Raw genomic sequence first — 25,649 nt, forward strand, 5'->3', positions numbered from 1 at the left:
GTGAACAACATCAGTGATGAAAGACGCTCAAAACTTCTAAAGCAGACAACGTTATTTATTAAGTTACACATTTAAATATACAGATGGTAGAAATGTTAATTTTCTCTCTTTAAGCAAGAGTGAAATACAACTGAAAGAAAGACCATAAACAATCTCAGCAATCTTCAATAAGCATGAAGAATCTTTGACAGATACTATATGCAGTATCAGACTGAAATGATGAAGACATGTTTAATTCACATTTATACTTTTAAAGGGATTACTGTAATTTCACTCATATTTACTCAGCTTTACAATAATCAACATCTCACAGATGCCATACAGCTTGATCTGCAATATTCTGTCAATTCAGAACAGTGCAAAAAACACAACTTCTGACCTCACAAGACATGTCTGCTCACATTCACACATATATCTGAAGATCAGAAGCTTCACATTCACAGTGAGGTGTAAGGAACCCCGCATCGGCCCAAAAACGGAATCCGACGGCCTGGGCGAAGGTTAACGCGTGTATGCCTTTTCAGCGCATCTGTGAAGTTTATTTAATTTCACTCGTTTAATCTGACTCCAATTTCAAATGATTCTCATTCTTAGGTTGTGTTTCCAATTAGAAATGAATCATTGGTTATGCATTAATTTAGATTTTTGATTATTCTGATTATCTTATATCTTCAATTATTCGTTCACTGCAGTCCCGGTATCGCTTTAGAAAAGTCACTTCGGCCGACTTGAGTGCTCTTCCCGGACACAAACTCGTCAGTTCTGACCTTAAACATTGGATGCAGGGTAAATATCTACCTTTAAGTCGGTCGCGCTCTGCTTACTCGTAACAAAAAGCATAGTTTTTATATATTTACGAAAACTGCAACTTATTTAAGGCAGCGATAGTCAGAAATCGAAATGGACTTAATTGATGTGCCCTATGCTCCATCTATTAAACCTTCCGTATGATCAATCCTGAACACAGATTTGCGGTAATACCTTCGCTTTAATCTACTAGAAATAATGAATCAAAAATAATACAGAATAAACCAAATATAACATTTTATTTGTCAAGTAAAAATGTATCATGCCAATTACATAGTTGGACAATTAGAAGCCAATTCAGAAATAATAAATGCATAACATCAACTGAAATGCACATGCACACAGTGGTGGATTAGTGTTTGAAGACACTTGTCCACCACTGTGTGGGGGCTTCTGGCTACAGAAAATCCCCCCTGACTGCTTTGCACTTTACCTTATATACCAAGACCAGAACAAAAGGATTGTAAATTTTTATTACACCAACACCTGTTTTGGGGGGAGAGGAGTGGGTTTTCACAAGTGACACCACCCAAAAGGAGGACAGAATTCTCCTTAGTTTTCAATCTTCTTCATAATACCAGTGACTGCTGTGAAATTGAGACCATTTTACCATTCGCACTAAGACATTTAAAATGACACCAAACATGAAAGGAATAAACAATAGATACACCAGATACATTATACTTAACTTTCAGTGACTTGAGTAAGGGGGAAAGGAAGGAGGGTGTGTGTGTTTTGGGGGGAGGGCTATTGCCTCCTGTAGATGTGTGAGGGCAAGGCGTTGTCCTATGCTATTTCTTTGAGATCTTCTCTCCAGATAAGCTTTATTGCTTTATTGCAGGGTGCTTGATCTCAGTTTTTGTCTTAGCAGGAAAATCAAGTCTTACAGTTCCGCCCCTGGCCCCTTGGGGCAAATTCCGATCAGTCCTGAGGGGCCACTTTTGGACATTTCCTGCTTCCATATATTGGGTGTTGTATTCAGAGTGTTCATAGGCTGGCACTTAGCAGCACCAGTCGATGGGTGCAGGAGTCAAGTCGTCACCTGAAATAACAACATTAAGGCAGGTTGAACATTAAGATGAAAGTACTGCAGAATGCATCTCTGTGACACACAGTCCCTTTAGGTGTGGGTATACTGCGGTGAGTGGATGCTGCAGCAGCTGGACATGATGTCTGCGATCCTCTTGGTCAGGTTTGTTTCCACCTGCACTTGGCTGTGGTGGTATTCTGTCTGTAGAATGACTGGTTGTACCAAGTCTGTTGTGTTGGTCAGCATGAGCAGAACGTGTCAGGAAAGTCTCATTACACTTTACGGAAGCATCTGTGTCCGCCCCAGGTTTAATTGATCCTGTGAGAAGTCCTCGGTTACCTTCAAGTAGAAGGTTTCGTTGCCGGGCAGGTCAAATGTCCATGGGTGAAGGATTCATTTCACTGATGATGCTCCATTGCGTGCAGGACACCTGAACAACTTTTGGATGATCATGCAATACTTGAACACTAATGAATTTGATATTATTGTAAGATGAGAAAAAGGGTTGTTGGAAAACAGAATAACACAAAATAACACATGATGAACATGTCAAAAGTGCGAATGGTAAACAAGGTCTCCTTTTCAGAGTCCTATCTTTAGTGAGCAGGTCTCATTCTAATCACCAGATTCTTCACTATCACTGTGATATGATAGTGGAATTTAGACTTGGTCTGGATGAGTTAAAGGAAAGTAGCAAAGAGTCGAAATAACTAGTATATTTACCAGTGGTATGCATAATTAAATATATCACATACTTAAACATAGAAATACACAATTTTATAATTACAATTATAAAACTGTCTATAATAGTTGTTTTAACTGCAAACCCTTAATGCAAAACTAAGGTTTCAATCAAGTCAATTAGAGAATGGAATTTACTGAAACAGAGATTTAAAATCTCTTGTTTGGCTTTTACAACCATCATCTGTGCATTTGATGTACAGGCTAAGTCACACTCAAGAATACAGGTCTGACTGGAAATTATGTAACAGATTGACAGAAATGCCTGCATTTCAGTTCTAACTGTTTAGTCAAATTTGTCATTAGTCATATGTTGGAAACTAGGGGGCCCTCCTAGTTTTGCAACAATGCCAAGGACTGGACATAATAACCATTTTGTCTAAAGAGACCAGATGCATTACTGAATAGGTCTCATTTAGATTTGGAATTTGGAATTTGAATGATCAGAAAATCTATGAATTGATGTGTGACTAAAGCCTTGCACATGTCCTGCATATTACAGTGTTTCCATAACACCTTAAAATTGACACAATTAAAAATGGAAAGAAATTATGTCAATAATTTCTCTTGTCCTATATGTATGAAGGTGAATGATGTATGCTAGATTTGCATTATGTGAATAATTTTAGCCTGGATAGTCTTATGATCTATGCCAGGTGGAGATGTTGTGCGTTTGTAGTAGGGTGTGTGTTCTGTATGTTTGTGTAGAAGATGGGTGGTGTCTATCCTACCATGATTTGTGTTGCATAATTTAGTTCCAGTTCTACACTGGGAGGCCATGTATCTATGAGTGCAATGAGGTTTGAATGGCCTCTTGAAGCTTCTACACCCCCATCTTCTGCAAGTAAAGTTGTGTCCTGGCTAAATGCAGGTGGGACCCAGACACCCTTGTGGAATCTGGCCCTAAAATGGCAGCTGTCAGTCCTGAAAGGGAAACAGACACACAGAAAAAACAGTTGATCTTGAACCTTTAAACAAATTGCATTAAGATAGATGGTGCCATCTTAATTTTCTTGAATGGTCTTATCCAGACAGCTGTTGCGGATGGCTTTAATCTGTTAAGATTTTATGCCATTAGAAGAAAATTTGTTTTAGTTTACAAAGACATAGATCATTATTATGATTATGTTTCTGCAAAGGAAAAGGCCAGATAAACTGAGTGTTAGTGGTCAGATCTGACTGCTGGTTTTTAGGCATTGTCAGAGAATCTTGCACCTTGAGTTGCTGTTGCAGCTGTGCTTACACAGTCTGTTGTGTTGTGAGGATTATGACACCCGGGTCTCCTGGGGGAATCTCACACTAGCCAGATCTGTGATTAGGGCACCAGATCACCATTTGTGGTGTTGTGCTGTTTGTTTAACAATTGGTATTTATGGTGTCATTCAAATACTTGACCATTTGGACCTCTGTGGTCTGTAAAAACAGAAGAATTTCTGCCTGATATTACCATTTCACACAACTTTAATTACATGTCCAGTAAAATAACTTCCCTGATCAGATCCCATATGATCTAGTGCTCCCAGAGAGGAGTTTGCTAACACTTGTCCACTTTGTTTGTGGTTTTGTTGCAAAGGAAAATCAAAACTTGTACCTCCCCTTGTCACTGATCAATAGAATCAAGTTTTAAATCATGTTTTGATCTTGAATGGATTTAGCCTGTTCAAGACATGACAATCAGGTTGATCGTTTTAGTTAATAAATACTGGGCGTTGTAATTTTTCTCATTAAAGATTCTTGCACAGATAGAAGATAAAGAAGTTATTTCCCATTAATTTGATTTCTTCCTTCCATTTTTCTTTCCTAACAACTTATTTAATGCAATTGTGAAGCACATTGTAGCCTTATGGCAATTCTATGCTCCTGTACATGGTGTAACTGCAGCTATATGAAAGATAGCTGAGTGATCCACTCAGGAGACAAACAAATTCAACATAGACACACATACAACTTGAAATTGTTGTACAATTTCAGTACTACAGTTATTCCAACTTTCACAAGACACATGGTCTAGAATGCATAGCATCTACAACCTTAAACCTAAGTGTGTCACGCATCACTTACAGTAAAGCAGTCATGTGTTTTAAAGAATAAACTCAACTAGCCTAGGTGCACATATAGGAGCACAAACAACTAGAATGTGTGTTCTATGAGAACAATGTGTCTAACACAATTACAAATTTGAATCCTTACGTTAGTTCCTTATAATTCTTCCAGCACTGATAGTGCTCCCAACTTCTGTCTACATTCTGGTTCCATTTTACTACATTCTAATTCCTTCTGCTCTTCTCCAAAACTCTTTCTCCCATACCATTGCTTGAATCATCATGAGATTAAAGGCCATTCCTGGCCATTATAATATAATATATATCATAATGTGATTATAATATAAATTATATTATATTAAAATAGTATAAATTAAAAATAATTTTATTTGCTGGTCTCAAGAGGGTCAGAGTGATTTGTTATCACCTCACTGATCTTTCAGAAGGCATTTGGCCCTGCAGCTACAGCTGTGATGGCACTGCATTGTGTTCACAGCAACAAGACAAACTGGAAACCAGTTCTAGACTTTGATGCTGTGAATATTAGGTCAAATCATTGCTCAATTCATTTAAAGATTTTTGTGACTACAATATAAAATTGGACACAATTTTCTTATTTTTGGAATAAGATGTAATCAATTACATTCTTCTGAGAATCTATTTGGATATGAAAAGAAAGGTTGGACAAACACAGGTCTGATTGAGAGTACAAAGATTAATTTTTGGTCTGTTTGTTTTTTCAGTTTCTTTTGAGACACTGAACAACATACAAGAGTGCAGTAATTTTAAATAAGACCAAGGTAAAAGATATGTTTTATAAGACTGAGCCTTAAACAGTGCTGTTTACACCATTTGTGACATCAGTCGTAAACCTTCTTAGCACCTCTTGAACAATTTCAAAGTATAGTGATGTAATTCATCTTATTCTTTGGCTTAATTCTCAAGCTGAGCATGTCCTCTGAATGGGTGAAACCCTCAGGCTCGGCTACAAGCTTCTCAGTGACATCATAATTATCATTATGTACATCAGTTTTAACATTTAGTGTATTTTCCCAATTGCAGTCTCTAGGACTTCTGCATGGCAGCAGTTCTCCAGGACTGAGACAAAATTTCAACCAAATATTTTCTTTTGAAAATTTTTAGTTTCACTACTGTGTTTTGTCCAGCTTTACATTTCACACACAAAGGATTACAGTGAGAGATTTTGTTCCTTGTTCTATTTTGGTTTATCCAATCACAAGATTTTTCACAAGTTAACGTGACCATTTGCTTATTTTCAATGTTGCAACGTTGTTACAGCAAAGCAAATAAACATGTAGCTGGGCATTCTTTACCTCAGAATTTAGGTTTTAATTTACAGCCCTCTGTCCAGAATAAAATTTGGATTATGTTATTCCAATTTAAGGTTAATCTCTTGTTGCGTAAGCAAACAAGGAGATCTTCAAAGTTAAAGCAAGGGATATCATTCCTCATCTACGCTGCCGCTATCATGTCCCTGATAAAATGTGGTTGTCTAATTCTCCAGCCCCACCGGATTTCGGTCTCTGGTCTTAATATGGGTATGCCGACCCATTCTACAAATGCGTCTATATGGGATGCGTCTATCTTTCCCTCAACACTTCTAAAAGGCAAATAAGAATGGACTTACCACAACAGCTGAAGAAAGAAGAAGATCAAACCTTGCTTGTTGCAAATCCCAATTTTCCGCTGAAAAGACACTCGCCAGCAGGATATGGGAGATCACGGAGGGAATGTCACCACTTTGCAAGGAACCCCGCATCGGCCCAAAAACGGAATCCGACGGCCTGGGCGAAGGTTAACGCGTGTATGCCTTTTCAGCGCATCTGTGAAGTTTATTTAATTTCACTCGTTTAATCTGACTCCAATTTCAAATGATTATTACTCTTAGGTTGTGTTTCCAATTAGAAATGAATCATTGGTTATGCATTAATTTAGATTTTTGATTATTCTGATTATCTTATATCTTCAATTATTCGTTCACTGTGGTCCCGGTATCGCTTTAGAAAAGTCACTTCGGCCGACTGAGTGCTCTTCCCGGACACAAACTCGTCAGTTCTGACCTTAAACATTGGATGCAGGGTAAACATCTACCTTTAAGTCGGTCGCGCTCTGCTTACTCGTAACAAAAAGCATAGTTTTTATATATTTACGAAAACTGCAACTTATTTAAGGCAGTGATAGTCAGAAATCGAAATGGACTTAATTGATGTGCCCTATGCTCCATCTATTAAACCTTCCGTATGATCAATCCTGAACACAGATTTGCGGTAATACCTTCGCTTTAATCTACTAGAAATAATGAATCAAAAATAATACAGAATAAACCAAATATAACATTTTATTTGTCAAGTAAAAATGTATCATGCCAATTACATAGTTGGACAATTAGAAGCCAATTCAGAAATAATAAATGCATAACATCAACTGAAATGCACATGCACACAGTGGTGGATTAGTGTTTGAAGACACTTGTCCACCACTGTGTGGGGGCTTCTGGCTACAGAAAATCCCCCCTGACTGCTTTGCACTTTACCTTATATACCAAGACCAGAACAAAAGGATTGTAAATTTTTATTACACCAACACCTGTTTTGGGGGGAGAGGAGTGGGTTTTCACAAGTGACACCACCCAAAAGGAGGACAGAATTCTCCTTAGTTTTCAGTCTTCTTCATAATACCAGTGACTGCTGTGAAATTGAGACCATTTTACCAATCGCACTAAGACATTTAAAATGACACCAAACATGAAAGGAATAAACAATAGATACACCAGATACATTATACTTAACTTTCAGTGACTTGAGTAAGGGGGAAAGGAAGGAGGGTGTGTGTGTTTTGGGGGGAGGGCTATTGCCTCCTGTAGATGTGTGAGGGCAAGGCGTTGTCCTATGCTATTTCTTTGAGATCTTCTCTCCAGATAAGCTTTATTGCTTTATTGCAGGGTGCTTGATCTCAGTTTTTGTCTTAGCAGGAAAATCAAGTCTTACAGAGGTAATGAAGACAACAGAAAAAGCCCAAAATTAATCCATTTGGTTTATACAATATGAGTGTAAAGGTCATCAAACATTGTTCTTCTTCTGGCCTTTGAGCACCACATACAGATCTGATGTTTTTGGCAGCTAACATTTATGTAGATTCCTGATCATTTTAGTCACAGAGAGGATTAAGTTTATTATTTTTCCTGAGTATCATTATTTACACCTATATTGAAACAATACAGTAACAATTTTTCAATATTACCAAAATACATAATTAAAAATAAGCAAAATATTACTGCATCAAAAGTGGATTACAAAACAAGTAAAAAAGACCAAGTTCATAGTTTTTCTCAATACATAATGCAGCTTCACAAAGAGAAGAGCAAGAGGTCAGTTAAAGGCAACAATGGCAAGGAAAAAAATCTCTCTAAAGATGTTTAAAATGGGAGAAACAACTTGGCAAGAAACACATTTGAGTCCATGCCAGCAATAATAATATAATTGTTGTTATTGTTGTTGTTGTTGTTGTTGTTATCATAATCATAACAGTGTAAATTTGTCATTATTGAGTCACTCACTTTGCAAAAACTGGCCTTGATAGTGCACTCTTTCACTGTGATGCAGACTATAATAAAGTTAAAATGAACCTGAAACCCAAGATATAAGGCTGAAATGAGTATAAATTTTTGTCTTATATTTATATAATATAATATAGTTGAGCAAGAGTGATTTTCTTCCTGAATATCTGCATGATTTCAAATGTGATATTGATTTTATTTAACAGTTCAGTTCAATAAGCACCTCTGTTTTTGCTTTATTTCACAAACTAAAATAGTTCCAAATAAATCACAGCAGAACCACTGCATCTCTTCCTGTATATCATATATATATATATATATATATATATATATATATATATATATATTATATGATATCTTGAAATTTTCTGGGATTTTGATAACAATAATTGTGTTTTTGTGCTGGAATATCTTGGCTGGTTTAGGACTGTCTAACTCACAAAACTTTTCATAATCTGCATTAAAGGTGATATTTTCTCCCATAAATTGATCTCCAGTGACAATTTTACCTTTATTGTCATTTTTCTTACATATAGATAAATGCATCTTCTTTTATGTCAAATTAATTTAATAAATATATTCAGTGTTATATAATACTATGATCAAATATAAATTTAAAATATAATACTGTGTTGAAAATTGAGCTCTCTTTATATTGAGTTGTTTATTGAACTGTTATAAAAATAAAAACAAATTTGTAATTGTTCTGAGGTTCAGGAAGAACAGCACTCTTGCTCAACCTTATAATATGATATAAATATAAGATTACAAGTTTCCAGTGTCTCTAGATGTTCTGGACTACTGTATGTCTTGCATTGGGACAGGCTCATGTTCTGTGTTCCTGTGCTGACGTTCTGGGTTCATGCGCCGACGTTGGTAGATGACAGCAGATATAATCAGAACCAGCAGAACCAGCAGAGCTCCAATCACAAAGAACACAATAATCCAAGACTCTACAGTAGGAAGGAGGAAGGAAGAGAACACAGATTTTTTTAAAAATGTTTTCCCTTTTTTTAAACTCACTGCTTCGTTAAGCTCTCAATGACTCCTGTTTTACTCTGTTTTACTGTACCATTAGTTTTGTCTTCATCTGTGTCCAGTTTTCCCTTTGATCCTGTACTAGAGGATATTAAAGGTTAGTCACACAGTTTAGCATCAATTTTCTTTTCAGATCATGATGAATAAACCTCAGATGCTCAAATGCTTCAAAAATAATATTTCTGAATATCCACAAAGCTTCTCTCACCTGTGACTGTGACTGTGACTGTGATCAAGATTTCTCCTTCAGAGTCCAGAACTCTGTATTTTCCAGTGTCATTGACTGTAAAATGTAAAATGGTCAGAGTTTCATCACTGACGGTCAGTCGATCATTCTGGACCTCGACGCCTCTCTTCCACAGCTCTGTCCACTCTGTCCTGTTGATAGTCTGATGCTCCACTTTATCAGCATTGGTCAACAGAACATGCAACTTTACCTTCTCATCTATTTTCACAGAAATCTCATCTGAGGAGAAACAGAAAGACATTCATCCTCAATCATTGTTATAATGGTGTCAATTAATCAAGAACATAAAAACAGATTTAGGATCAAAGGGACCAAATGTAATTTAAAAATCAGCCATTGAAAAGCCTCTTGGAATCATCTAATCTGAATATTGGATAATTGTTACATTTTGCATGATTACAGGTTCTGCATGCAACATTATTACATTGTTAACATTATCAGAAAATCCAGAAAACACATGGTTTGATCAGTTTTGACTTTACCCTGAATAAGAAGTTGGTACTCCAGGACTTCTGTTTGATCATTATTGTGATAGACTCTCAGAATGTATTTCCCAGCGTCACTGAATTTCAGATGCATTAACATGATGTCACATTTTCCTTTTTTAAACACTCTGCCATTTTCACTCTTACATTCATCATTCTGACAGACAAGGATTTTTTTTGACAATCTGCTTAACACAATATCTGAAATCTCGTGGTCCTCAAATTCACATGACAGGGTGGCGTTGCCTCCTTTTGTTCCTGGCACAGGTATAGGAGTGGTTCCTGCAAATACAGACATAATATTCATTCAATACAAAGTATCAATACTGAAAAATAAATGTGTTGTTTCTCTCTATTCTCTGTAATAAAAGCCACCCATCAACTGGATATATATATATATATATATATATATATATATATATATATATATATATATATATATATAATTATATATATATATATATATATATTATATATATATATATATATATATATTATATTAGGGTAATAAGAAGAATTAGAAAACAGTTGACTAGAATAACTCTACAATCTTCAGCTAAAATTAAATAGTGTCCATGTATCAACAAAAATAATACTGACCACTATAATTGATAAAGCAAAACAGCAGCAGCAGAAGATTCAAAAACCTGTTGAGAAAACAGAAGAGCTGGATTATGTGACAGATAGAAACATGCATCACAAACACATTTATACAGAGATAAAACACTTTCCTGAATGGTAAAATATTACTAAACATTCACTTTCATTCTGTCTTAATATTTAACACATGTGGATCTGTCATGATAAATATCAAAAAAGAAACATCAAACTTTAACCTGAATCTTTGGTTTTATAAATGATTCCTGTGTATTACTGAAAATTATCAGTCAAACTCAAAACACAAACAACAGGCTTTAGAAATTCAGTAACAACCTAATAATTATAATAATAACTCCATAAATTAAAAACCGTTATCATAATCACAGTAATGGATTCAACATAAACATGTCGACTTATTTCCTCATCACAAGCAGGAACCGTTTTGGTAGCACTTTATTCTATATAGTAATTATGTTGTACATACAGGTAAAGAGTGGTAACACAAGGTACTTACCTGACATGTATGTACATGGAAACTAATAAGAAACACTGCTGTACTTTCCAATGGTACAAACATGATAACTACTTTGTACCTGAAGACAAGTGTTGGGTAATAACAGGCACTTACTTATAGTGTCCGTATATGATAACTAACAGACACATTACTGTACTTACTAATGGTATGTACATGGTAACTATGCTGTACTTATGGACAAGTGTGGGGTAATAACAGGCTCTTATGTGTGGTAACTTGTAAGACACATTATTGTACTTACTAATGGTATATACACAGTAACTATGTAGTACTTACAGACAATTGTGGATAATAACAGGCACTTATGTGTGGTAACTAGTAAGACACATTACTGTACTTACTAGTGGTATATACATAGTAACTATGTTGTACTCACGGACAAGTGTGGACACATAACGGACACTTACTTAACTACTGTGAAACAAATGTGCTTACCAAAATGATACACTGAAGTAACTACACAGCACTTCATAGTGTTAATACTTATCAAGTAGTACTTTTAAGCAAGGCTTTTGACACATGACAACGGAGTATACCAAGTACAGTTGTAGTGTTACTGATCTGTATGTACGTCATCAAAATACCCCTATTGGACCAATCGGTTAAGTGAATCATTGTCCAATAAAGATTAGGCAAGTTGAACCGCAACAGTATATCATCCAGTACTCAAGAAGTATCTTGTACCATGCTTGCATCCTTGTACATAAACATTACTGGAAGCCCTTTGCTGATGGCCAGAACGCTCGATATACACTCTCAAGGCCTTTACAGGACAGTGTGGATGGGGTGCCTGCTCGTTTCCCGAGAGCGGCAGAACTAACAGCACTATCACCTGCGTTCTGAACGGGGTGTAGAGCACTTTTGGCACATGGCCTTTTTTTGGCCTAAGGACAACTTTACTGTGGTTGGGGTCAAATTCAAGGCAGGAATGTTCCACTGATAGAGCCTGCAGATCCCCAACTCACGTGACTGATGCTAGACAAGAGGGCAGTCTTAAGCAAGTGTGAACAACACGTTTAGAGCGTCTGAAAGGGAGGGCCTTGGAATGCCCTAGGAACTGTGGAGAGGTCTCAAGATGGGACTGAACAAGGGAGGGGAGGATTCATCCTCCTGACCCTTCTGAGAAAGCTAACGACTAGGTTGTGTTTTCCAAAAGATTGGCCAGACACCAGGGCATGGTTCGCCGTGATGCTGCCACATACACTTTGAGTATGGAGGGGGTGCACCAGCCGCCCAACAGCTCTTGCAGAAAAGTAAGAGTTGTTATGATCTTGTATTTAGTATTGTCTAATTTCCGAGCTAGGCACCAGCTAGAGAAAATGGACCATTTCTGAGCATGAAGGCGCCTTGGCTCAGAGATTGTTCTCATGGTTCTCATGACCCCACAGAGGAAGTCTGACGGCTCCTGTCGAGGAGCCAAACATGCAGGTCCCACCACTCCGGTTGGGGGTGCCAAATCATCCCCTGCGCCTGAGAGAGGAGGTCTCTTCTCAGCTGTATTGGCTATGGGGTGCTGACAGCAGCTTGATTAGGTCTGGGAACTAAGGCTGCTTCTGTCAGCGTGGTGCCACCAAAAGAACTGAACATTTCTCCTCCCAGACCCGACTGATGAGCTGGGGGAGCAGGGCTACCAGAGGGAAGGTATAGAGGCGCAAGCGATGCCATCTCTATGCCAGCGTGAAGAATGCCTGGCAGTGGCACTCAGTTCCCATGGGAACTCCTTGAAGGCCAAAATTACCGCCATCATTTCCAGATGGTTGATGTGCCATTTGATCATAGGAGTCGCCCATGAGCCAAAGGCTATTTTCACAGGGCGCCCCAGCTCTTCTTGGAGGCGTCTGTCATGACCACTTTTCTCCTGGAAACAGAGCCCAGCATCATCCCATTCAGGTAGAAATGGGGAGATGTCCAAAGAGCCACGGGTCACCCTGAGAGTGTGTTGGCCCATGTGCCATGCATGAGAGGGGACACAGTCTTTTAACCAGAGCTAACGTGGTCGCATGTGGAGCAGGCCCAGTGGAAATACTGAGGAGGTTGCCACCATAAGGCCCAGTAGCTTCTCCTGATTTTCAAGTCGCATTCTTGAGAGAGCCAAGCCTGATATAAACCAATTCCTGGGGTGAATCTGCGCAAGGATTTGTTTCAAAGTTAACAATCTGCACGACAGTCTCATGAGGGTGTGATTCAGATGTCTCAAATCGACAATGGGCCTGTGACCGCCATCTTTCTTGGGGATGAGGAAGTAGTGGGAACCGTGGGAACTCTCTCCATGGCACTTTTTCCAGCAGAGACTGAACTTTGGCTCTAAGGACATGAGAACTGCCATCTGAGACCAAAGTGTGAATCACACTCAAGAAGCATGGTGGTCTGCGAGCGAATTACCTCCCCAAAATCCAGCTCACCACTCCGGGGAAGGACTGCTCATGGTGAAATGTGAGAACAGCGCCTGTTACAGCATTGAGAGGAGGAGAAATGCTCTTTTTGTGAGAGTATAAAAATTTTCAAGTCACATTCTTTAGAGAAACAGATACAAGCAATGGAGGAGCTGAATAAAACTGTCACACCATTAAAAAGAAGACAAAAGATTCAAAACAGAACAAGAGATATGAAAGGACGTCATCTCAACAACCAAAAGCAAATGTCGCCTCATTCACCTGCAAAAAGTGTGGAAAATCTCATCTTCCATGACAGTGTCCAGCCTTTGGAGCTACATGTCATGCCTGTGGAAAACACAATCACTTTGCCTCAATGTGCATGTCTGGAAAACAAGACACTCAGCCTAAACACAAAAGAAATGTCACTGTTGATTCATTATTCATCGGGACAGTAGAACTAAAAGTGACCCCTATCTCTGTACAGAACGCATGGTACACAGATGTAGAAATTGGAAATGCGACAGTGAAGTTCAAACTGGACTCAGGGGCTTAAGCCAATATTATACCTCTCGACATTAATCTCTGAACGAAACAGCATTGTTGCAACTGACTTCGACTATGATGGTTGCGTATGGTGGAACGAAATTAAAGCCAGAAGGTGTGGCCAAGCTGCAGTGCGTCACACCCAAAGTGCAAGTTTGCTTACCCTTTTACATCACCAGACACTCGTCTGTTCCGATATGGAAGCATGTGAACGGATGCAACTGCTGAAAAGAGTTGAGACTGTTGTAATCAAGCATCCTACCTCCAAAGAGGAGTTGATAGCACAACATCCATCAGTTTTTGAAGGAGTCAGTTTCCAGGTGAACATCACATACATGTTGATCTGAAAGCAATCCCAGTCATACATGGCTGTAGAAAAAATCCCTTAGCAGTGGGCAAACTGAAGGACACACTGGATCAGCTTTTTTAAGCAGATGTTATAGCACCAGTCACCCAGCCCACTCCATGGGTTAACAGCCTAGTCCTCACTGAAAAAAAGAATGGGTCATTATGAGAACGCCTGGATCCTCGTGACCTGAATAAAGCAGTTCTTCGTCAACACTTCTCTGTCCCAACAACCGAAGATGTACTGTGTAAGCTTGCCAGAAAGGAAATTTTCTCCAACTTCGATGAAAAAGATGGCTATTGGCAAATCAAACTTGACACAGACTCATCCCTGCTATGCACATTCAACACAACATGGGGTAGATACAGATTTAAACGTCTGCCATTTGCTGTCAAGCCTGCTAGTAAAGTCTTCCAGTAGTACGATAATGAAGTGTTTGGTGACATAAGGTGTACATATCATTGCTGATGGCATGATTGTTGCAGCTGCCACAGAACAAGAACATGACTTCATTGTGGCTAAAATTATGGAGAGAGCGAAAAAACACAATGTTAAATTCAACCCTGACAAGATTCATTAGAAGGTAAACAATATACATTTCATTTCCACTGAGCAAAGTACCAGCGAGACTCCAATGTATGCTCTTACAACTACAGAAATACGACCTCATTGTCCAATACACGCTTGGGAAGGACATGTTAATCGCTGATGCATTGTCACGTGGCATTGCTGAAGGTCAACACACAAGTACAGATGACCTCAGTGATGAAACAGTTGTATATGCGCTTGAAGCAACAGAGGCTCTCAGGGAGGACATGCTAAAGCAGCTTGCGGAAGCCACTGCAAGAGACAGTACTCACCAGTTGCTTGTGAAGATGCAAAAGACAGGATGGCCGACACATAGAAAGCAACTTGATCCCTCGATTCGTCAGTACTGGCCTGTTAGACATACTGTGGCTGTGCAAAATGGTATATTACTGGTATCTGACAGGATTCTGATTCCTGAGTTAATGAGATCAGAGATGCTTAAGAAACTACACATCTCACAACAGGGGATGCAAAGCACAAATGCACATGCCAGAAAGTTTATGTATTGGCCTGGTATGACCAAACATATTGAAAAGATGGTCAAGACATGTCCAATGTGCCAACAGTTCCAGCCCAGGAACCAGAAAGAGCCACTCACCTATCAAAACCGTCAAAAGTGTCCTGGAAAAAGCGGAACGACCTGTGCGTACAAAGTACGTGCGGTTACAAAAATCCGGTGATGCGTGTACTCTTCTGATGACGAAATTGCACACTGTACACTGACTCCTCGCGTACGCATAAAAAGTGAACTATACTTTGGGATTTATACTGATGTAATGAGTTCACAGGTCAGCTGTAGCCTATATTTTATAATTATTTAACATTGGTGGAATTCACTGATCAGTCAACCCACAAACACAAATAACAGGTTACTCAGTAATTTGTTACATGACAATACAGTATTCAATGTAGAAAAATCTAACTATAATCTAATTACCTAATCCAGTGGTTCTCAAATCCAGTCCTCGGGACCCACTGCTCTGCACATTTTGTATGTCTCTCTTATCTGACACACTCAGTTCAGTTCATGGAGCTCCCTCCTTGAGAGCTGATGATCTTAATCAGGTGCGTTAAATAAGGGAGACATACAAAATGTTCAGAGCAGTGGGTCTTGAGGACTGGAGTTGAGAACCACTGACCTAATCTAACCTGCCTGGAAGTTTTCATTGATCCTAATGACCTTGATTAGCTGCTTCAGGTGTGTTTAATTAGAGCTAGAGAAATTGGACAATCCCCTATTAATAAATTTTAGAAAAATAGATTACATAAAGAGTTTAATGATTTTATTATCATAGTTAGAATATTTTGTGTTGAGTGATTTTTTTAAAGTGATATTGTGTTTATTAACATTAACTTGAATGTTACTGTATGAATGACAACTGAATTGACTCCCTTTATTTAAAGAATTATCTTTTATATCTTTTTGTCATTGAAACTGTTAAATAAAATAAATTGACTCAACTGCTGGAAAGGTGTCATTTATATTTTAAAAGGTTTTCCTTTTAAAAAAAAAATGTTCATGAATTTGTTGACACCATCGAAGTTGAAATGTTAATGTTGTTCACATCCGATGGCAACACTTAAATGTTGTTACATTTCATTTGTATTTTCAGTGTTTCAACAATAGTGATTTAGAATCAACATCGCATTGTAACATTGATCAAACAATATTACCAAAAATTATTTTTGTTAATTTCAGTGTTGATTCAACAGCAGTGATGGAGAATCAATCATAGTGTAACACTGATTCACTGATATTACCATTGATTATTTTTGCTCATTTCCATATTGCTTCAACATCACAGTCATGTAAAATCACTGTGTAATGTTGATTCAATAGCAATATCACTGATTTTTGTTCACTATAGTGTTACATTGTACTGTAAAGTTAATTCAAGGCAATTAACATTGATGCATGAACATGATACATGCTTTCTATCTAATTAGCCTCCCAGCAAGCAATAGCCGTCATTTCACCGTCTTGGTTAACTATAGACCCGATATAGTCCGGCTATGTATAACCCACTTTTAGCCAAAATAATCTTTATTTTGGTTACATGTCATTTCAACTTGCGAGATGTATGATATTCCATCATGTAAGCAAAGGCAACAGTGATTACAAGGTGTTTGGTTTCATCTTTGACATGCTCTATTGCGTAGGCTGTGCGTGGCCATGGTTTAGCTCGTAGTCAGACCGGCTATTTATAGCCCACATATAGTCAATCCTGATTTATTGTAGTTTTTGGACAGGAAGTGCATGAGATGATTGATATCCCATCATGTTCGCAATGTCATGATATCTACAAGATGTAAGTGGCATTTCATGACATGGTCTATCTGTAGTCACGATTTAGCTCTGAATTGTATAGGCTATGTGCAGTCTGCTTTTAGTCCACCCGGCGAAATCGAGGCAATCTATAGTCTAATTTTTATGGCTGGGCTATTGCCCTGATTCAGACCATGCAATGAGTGTAACCAAAATAGTGTTAAGTAATTTTCGGCCACAAAGCTTGTGGGATTCATGATATACCATCAAATGCAAGTATACATTTGAAACAGCATATTTTTGCTGTCACACAGTCCTACACATTCTACGATATATATATATATATACACATTCTACGTATATAGTATCGTAGAATGTGTAGGGCTGTGTGACAGCAAAAATATGCTGTCTCAAATATATAAATATATATATATATATATATATATATATATATATATATATATATATATATATATATATATATATATATACACACCACACACAGATATATGACTGTCTTTAATTTTAAGTTAAATAAAAATTTACAATTACAATTCTCAACCGCTAGATGGCAACTGGGGCTCTACTGAGACATGACCACTGGCAACGCGAGACTTGAAAATTAGCTCTCGATCACTGTTGCCAGATCTCGCGATAAACATTTCCGCCATTTTACAACTGTTGGAGACGGAGAGCAAGCAACAGCAAATGTTAAAGCAAATTCTTTCCTGCTTTTGGTCTTGTAAGTATCTGTGTTTTTCATTTTGACATGCGTTCATTATTTATGTACATCATGTGTTATCATGTGTAGGAACCGTGACATTTTAACGGGACTCAGAGTAAGCCATGTTGTGGTTAGATTAACATGCTGCATGCATATGTACAGTATGTTTACTTGTGCCCTAAAACTCTCTAATTATCTAAATACAAGGGGGTAAACATGAAACCTGTGCACCCTATTATTATTTGTTACGGAAGCCTCGTATATCTTTTAATCTTCTGATCATTATGATATGAAAATATGAGTTTTTGATTTGGCAAAGCAAGTTTATTTTGTATAGCACATTTCAACAACAGTTTTCAAGGTAATTCAAAGTGCTTTACATAAAACATGGAATTTATGGAACCGAAAATTAATCAGGTTGTTTTATAAACCAAAAAACATTGTTAACCTTTTTTATTTAACTTTTTTTTTTTTTTTAATTTTAACTCATTATTTTTTTTATCATTTTGTATTATCTTGACTTTATCTGACAGCCCAAATTCAGCCTTGTTTTAGCCTAGACCCATATTCACCGTATATTAGACATAAATATGTAGTCGTCTAATAGCCGTCTAATTGAGGAATAGTCTATTCTTGGGTTATGGTTAGACGTCTATTAGATTTTCACTGACAGCCCAAATTTTGCCTCGTTTTAGCCTAGACGGCCGGTGTCGTGCCGAAAACTGACTGCTGTCCGCAGGAGCGCGCGCAGCATGTTTAAAGGGTATCGCCCCTGTTTCTACACGTCTACAGCTGCTTTTATCATGATCAAACGGCCATAATCTGCAAATACATATAACTCGATGTCCGTGGTAATATGTCCGTGATAATAACAAAGAAACTTTTCCTGTAACGGATTAATCAAAATTATTAATTTAATTAATTTTCCGTGTATTGTTTAATCGAGCCTGATTTTTACGTGATTATAACAGAAAGCCTATTTACTTGCTTTGTGCCAAACAATCCAGTCCTTTTTACCAGGTAAAATATTTTGTAACATTTCTGCCTCAAAATGACTTGATTTCATTCATGGCTGTTATATTTGTAAAATTATAGCTCATTCAGTCCTTTTTACCTGTTGAAATATCTTTAAATGACCAATAAAATCCATTAAATGCAGTTTTACACTTGCCGAAAAGTGATTACAGCCTCTATTTATTGACTGAACTGTTCTTTCTGCCTCAAAATGACTTGATTTCATTCATGAGGGTTATATTTAACAGATTCTAGCTCATTCAGTCCTTTGTACCTGTTGAAAAAGCTATTATCTGTCAAATATAGCAGCCATGAATGAAATCAAGTCATTTTGAAGCAGAAAGAACAGTTTAGTCCATAAATAGAGGCTGTAATCACTTTTCGGCAAGTGTAAATCTGCATTTAATGGGTTTTATTTACCATTTAAAGATATTTCAACAGGTAAAAAGGACTGAATGAGCTATAATTTTACAAATATAACAGCCATGAATGAAATCAAGTCATTTTGAGGCAGAAATGTTACAAAATATTTTACCTGGTAAAAAGGACTGGATTGTTTGGCACAAAGCAAGTAAATAGGCTTTCTGTTATAATCACGTAAAAATCAGGCTCGATTAAACAATAAACGGAAAATTAATTAAATTAATAATTTTGATTAATCCGTTACAGGAAAAGTTTCTTTGTTATTATCACGGACATATTACCACGGACATCGAGTTATATGTATTTGCAGATTATGGCCGTTTGATCATGATAAAAGCAGCTGTAGACGTGTAGAAACAGGGGCGATACCCTTTAAACATGCTGCGCGCGCTCCTGCGGACAGCAGTCAGTTTTCGGCACGACACCGGGCTATGTTTTGGCGGCTATTAGACGTCTATTAGACATAAAATTGCTTGCTGGGTGATTTACTGACTAATGAAAACAATTATCATAACCACAGTCGTAATAACTGGATTGACTGGATAGGCTAGGCTAAACTCTCCATAAAAACGTTGCTATATTTCCTTAGCATTGCTAGCAGTTTTCCACAATCAAAATAACACAACACAACTATTAGTATAATTAAGATTACAAAAACACACAGTTTGGATTTACATTTTAAAACATAAAAACTTACATGGTAAAGGTTCTGCATGAGACTTCCGAGAGTAAAAGCTTCGTGAATCACTGAAGGTATGGAGACATCAAAAATGAAAGTAACAAGGTGAGAGATGTTGGTCCCTCCCTCTCTCCCTCCTACTGGAGAAAATTATGAATCATTAGACATTTATTCAAGGAAGATTCCCATAATGATTTTGCATTGTGTTCAGTAGCCTAACTGACATCATTTTGTAAATTATGTAATAATTCACATATGATTTTAATAATGAGATTTAATGCTCTGTTGCCAAATATGAAAATAAAGTACAGGTCTGCATATGTGTATATTTAAGGGACACCCATTCATGACAACTCGACATAGGCTATATCAACGTGAACTTGAACACATTTTATTTTATATTATTTTACATTTGATTAATTATTTCTCCTTTAGTTAATTATTAATTACTATAGGCTATATTAATTATTAACTCATTCGGGAGCATGCCTTAAGTTGTCACTGTAAACAAACTAACTCTTTTTAAACTCCTTTTTAAAAATGTCATAGGCTAAATTGAATACGAAAGACTACAATTGTTTTTTTATGTGTGTTCATGTGTACAAAATAACAACAGCATGTTAGTACAATAAACAAAAGCACAATCTTCAAACCTTTAAGGGGGGGGGGGGGGGGGGGTACAAGGAAATTAAATGAAATTATATCAAAATAAATAAAAATAAAGCATCTACAAAATCTTAGAAGGAAAGAGACTCATGCAAGACTTTATACAATTCACAAAGGGATTGATTATCTTTGGATAAATATTTTATGCTAAAAAAATATTTAATGCTAAATAATTTTTACATTCATTTTTGAAACAAGTTAAAGAGGGTTTACTGTTATTCCATTTGCATTTCTGTATATGAAATGTACCCATAGTAATAATAACATTTAACATCAATGATATCTTTTTTTGAGGGACCATCTACATAAATCAAAACCTGAAATAAATTTAGTGAAGGAATTTCAGTACCAATGTTTAGCCATCTATAAAGATCCTGCCAGAACTGCAATGAGACCGGACAAGAAAAAAATAAATGTTCAATGGTTTCAGGCTCTTCTGAGCAGAATCCACAGAAATCTACTTCAAAACGGAATATTTTCAGCAGCAGGATAAACATTATTGATGATTCTAAACTGAATATCCTTCATTTTAGGCATAATTGGCCATTTAAGATAATAACAGTACTTGTTTCTAAATGTTTTGTTATCAAAAATTGTAACTTTTGCTGGTGTGTTGAAATCGTAGAATAATTTACATTTCAGTACATTCCCTATTACTTTTATTACACTTTTTATCCCCAATGTACACTTCTCCAATCTTCAACTCGGGCAATTTAACGAATACATTCGAATATGTAAGGGTGTTTTGTATTAGCTGTTTCAATGAGAGAGGGATTGCTTTACACACACTATTGAATTCTCTAAAAGAACATTTTATCGCAAATTTCTCCATAAATGAATTATATTGAATAAACTGACCAGCTTCATCTATCAAATCAACCACATATAAAAAAATGTTCTCGTACCACTCTTGTTTGAATAATGTCTTCCTATTTATTGTGATGGTCCTATTATTCCACAGGGTGGAGCCATGTGGTGTGAAGTTGTGGGTAAATAATAGGAAAAAAATAATTATCTGAAAATAATATTTCTAAATTGCTTAATAGGCAATTTAGAAATCTCAAAATCACATTTCATCCAAAATTCTAATCCTCCGACTCTTTTGAATAAACGCTTTGGTATATGAAACCACATTGAATTAGGCTGTGTTAAATATGATTTTATCCAATTCAGTTTGAGTACTCCAATCATTGATTCAAATTCAGTGGCTTAAGCGTTGTAAATATAAATTCATGTTCCACGGTATGGAATGCTTTAAAGAAATCTATAAATAAAATAAGGCTATCTGATTGTATCATTGAATTATATTCAATCATATCCAGTACTAGTCTAATATGATTTTGGATATATCTTCCCTTAATGAATGCTGATTGAAACTCCTCTACAAGTTTACCAAGTACAATTTTTAAACGATTAGCATATACCAAGGCAAGTAATTTATAGTCGGTGCATAATAGAGTTATCGGTCTCCAATTATCTAATGACAGTAGTTGTTTCTTAGGTTTAGGCATCAAGGTTATTAATCCTATTTTCATTCTAGTGGTTTAGAGGAAAATAAAATCAAAGGCGCCTTTAGCCATGTTTACCTTGTACCCTAATTCTTCATTAAGTAAACATAAGAATCCATACTTTAGTCCACATGTGAACATAAACATTTAAACAGCAGTTCATAAACTATTGCTTGAACTGGTTCCAACTTCTTTAACTTTAGTAAACACAGAAATTAACCGATCAAACTGCACATCAGTGTTCAGCCAAGGCTGTGTTCCAGTTCGTTTTTTTATGCCCTTCCCTCGCTAACTTCCCTCAGTCTCGTTGACTCGGATGTATGTCATTGCTTATGTTGACTTATGTAATTGTATATGTTCTCTAATTGACTGTGATCTATTTTCATGAAGTGGGTGGAGTAACATACACAGGTGTGCAATCATTAATAAAATGGCCGATGCTCTCTTGTGCGGGTGTGCAGGCTAAACACCAGATAATGTATGAGTTGTAAGTCTTTTAATCCTTCGTCATGTATTACCGGTTACCAAGCTCTAATTGAGATGGCAGCGCCAACAGCTTATGTTGCACGAGTGCCCACTACTGGCGGAACCTTTGCAATGGGCTGAATTGGAAAGTCATAAGCCCTTGATCACTTGGAATCCGCTATGGAGTTGATTTATAATTTACATATTTCCCCTTACGCTTCCATACATAACTGGACCAACCAGCGGACCGATCTCGTTGCACAGCATCTGAAATGCAGTTTTGATCAAACTGAATTGCCTGAGCAAAGTCTGTCGTTAAAGTGGTTCGGTTTAATTCCCTCCAGAAGTGTCTCACACGACTGCGTTCACAAACACCAGCATCTGAATGCAAGATAACATGACAGCGTTTATTCTGTTTCATCTGCGCGCTCTGAGGCGCAAGTATTTTATTACATACGAAAATTATTATATACAGTTTTTTTTTCTTAGTGATATTTAGCGCCAATTTATCAGGAAGTGACGATTTTGTTCTCTTCGGCTCACTTGACAGTGATTTATTTACAAATGTTTTATACGATATTCCAAATTTGCACACAAGTTAAATAGCCTACGCAACTTTGGATGGAAATAATAAATGATATAATGATAAATGATAGCCTATAATGATAAATGATATTCCAGTGTGCATGTGTCACAAGTGAGGCTCCCGCACTTCCTCCCCCGCACCACCGGAGGGAGCCTTCACCGGAATATTGAGAATCACAAGCCGTTAGAGTGATGTTGTGTTCCTGAATGAAAGTATTTGACATGAAGTTGCCTGCAGCCCCAGAGTCTATGAGCGCATGAGTGGGTATGCGCTGGTTGTTCACAGTCACATGTACTGGTATTTTGAAACTGCTAGCTGAACAGTTGGTGGATTGCTGGGAACTCACCGCTTTTGGATTAGAGGGACTTGGCCGGATGGGACAATTGATTTTGATGTGACCGGCTTGGCCGCAGTACAGACACAGGTGGAGTTGTCTTCTTCTTTCTCTTTCTTCTGGGTGTAGCGGTGTATAGCCGAGCTGCATGGGTTCTGGAGTGGGGTTGGTTAAAGTTTGGGAAGTGACTCCACGGATCGGACGTCGAGAGCGAAGTAAATTATCAATTTGGATGGCCAGCTCTATGAATTCGCTAAGCGTTCTTCCCTCGTCACGGCAGGCTAGCTCGGCTTGAAGTTCTAGGGACAGACCTTTGCGAAACAGCAACTTCAATGTGTCGTCGACCCAATTTGTTTGAGCTGCTAGAGTTCGGAAGGTGAGAGCATACTCAGCAGCGGTGGTTTTGCCCTGGCACAGCGACAGCAGTTGATCTCCAGCGCTCTTACCTCCCGCGGGATGTTCGAAAACCTCTTTGAACTTTCGAAGAAATGCGGAGAATGTGGGAAACGCGGAGCCGTCCTCTCCCCACACCGCCGTGGCCCAATCCAGCGCTTTACCAGACAGCAGCGAGCAAACGAAGGATATCCGACTGGAATCGGAGGGATACAGAGCCGGCTGTTGGTTAACAAAGAGTGAGCATTGAAGCAGGAGCGGGAGTGAAGGCCTGGTTGTCGGGAGCCAAGGGCGGTGAGGCGGCGACCTCGGGAGGCCTGAATCGAAGGCCCTGTAGAGTCTTTACCAGCTCCTCGGTAAGGGAAGTCAGTCGATTCAACTGATGTTGATGAACTGCGAGCTGGTTGGCCTGGGCGGATAGCTCAGTAGAGAGCTGCATGATAGCTGCTGGATCGCTAGTAGGCGAAGTCTTCTGTAATGATGGGTCAACAGAGTGGGGATCCATTTGCAGCTTTTATTAAGAATAGTAAATACACAGGTAAGGGCAGAGGCAGAGACGTAAACGGGGACAGGCAATGATCGAGGCAGGCAGCAGACAAACGGTATCAGGAAGCAGGCAGAGATCAGGGCAGGCGGCAAACAAACACAGTCCAGTAAACAGGCAAGGATCAAGGCAGGAGGCAGAGAATCACAAGAGATAAACAGTCCAATCGGTAACGGTATAACAATCCACAGAAAACGCTTAGAAATGATCACCGGGGCAAATCAAGACTTCGCAGTGTGTGTGTGTGCGTGCTGCTTAAATAGTGTGAGTGTGATGTGGTGCAGGTGTGTGTGCAATCAGTCCCAGGAATGAGGGCCTATGGGAAATGTAGTCTGAATGATGATCTCAATATTCCGGTGAAGGCTCCCTCCGGTGGTGCGGGGGAGGAAGTGCGGGAGCCTCACTTGTGACAGAATGTAGTACTGAAAATTATCCGTCAAACTCAAAACACAAGGCTTTAGAAACTCACTAACTCACTAACTAATAATTAAATTAATAACCCCATGAATAAAAATAATCACAGTAATGGATTCGGGGTAAACATGACTTCATGCATCACTAGCTGGTTTAGTTTTCCACAGACAGAAACACAACTATTGAAAACAAAATAGAAAAAAATAGATTTATATTTAAAAGCATGAAAACTTACATTGTAAAAGTTCTGCATGAGACTGGCGTCAACAATAAATTCCTGCAAGTTCAGCGAGTGGTAAAACAAAACTGAAAGTATCAGACACATGCAGCACTTCCTGTAACTGGGACTGTGGAGCCCCCTGCTGGCGTTTTCACACCTTGTTTTGTTCCGAAACAGGGACTTAATTTGTTACAATGTTACATTTTCTTCTTAATTCAGTTCGCTTTCACAAGACAACATGGAAACAATCAGGCGGTATCATAATGTATAATCTGTTTGGCTATATAAAAAGCAGCAGTGTCTGATTCTGTGAGTTTTTGTAGTTGAAAACCAAAGAAAACCAAAAACTCTTCATCTTAAAATGTTGTGCAGCCTTGATACTTTTTTTCAGGATTCTTTGATGAATAAAAAGTTTTTTTTGTTTTTGTTTTTTTTTTGAGCATGGTTACATAGAATATG

At 37.8% G+C, this 25,649-nt stretch overlaps 1 protein-coding gene and 1 long non-coding RNA gene across 3 annotated transcripts; one reads left to right on the forward strand and one right to left on the reverse strand.

Moving 5' to 3' along the window:
* Positions 1-8,774, forward strand: LOC127500702 (uncharacterized). The gene is made up of 2 exons (XR_007926400.1): positions 1-447; positions 7,633-8,774. It is a non-coding gene; the product is annotated as an uncharacterized LOC127500702 (long non-coding RNA).
* On the reverse strand, positions 6,962-25,290 carry LOC127500697 (uncharacterized). Of its 2 annotated transcripts, none has more exons than XR_007926395.1 (7): positions 25,206-25,290; positions 20,079-20,200; positions 10,568-10,614; positions 9,965-10,249; positions 9,444-9,701; positions 9,270-9,316; positions 6,962-9,150 (listed from the first exon to the last, which is right to left on the reverse strand). XR_007926395.1 is itself a non-coding variant. In XM_051872074.1 (7 exons), coding segments are annotated over exons 2-7 (789 nt in total). In that variant the 5' UTR covers positions 20,081-20,200; positions 25,206-25,290; the 3' UTR covers positions 6,962-8,995. The 2 variants fall into 2 exon arrangements, 1 of the variants encoding a protein (XP_051728034.1); XM_051872074.1 differs by having other exon boundaries at positions 9,270-9,311.
* Between the last annotated feature and the right edge of the window lie 359 nt (positions 25,291-25,649).

This window comes from Ctenopharyngodon idella, chromosome 19, assembly GCF_019924925.1.
Source record: "Ctenopharyngodon idella isolate HZGC_01 chromosome 19, HZGC01, whole genome shotgun sequence".
NCBI lineage: Eukaryota > Metazoa > Chordata > Actinopteri > Cypriniformes > Xenocyprididae > Ctenopharyngodon > Ctenopharyngodon idella.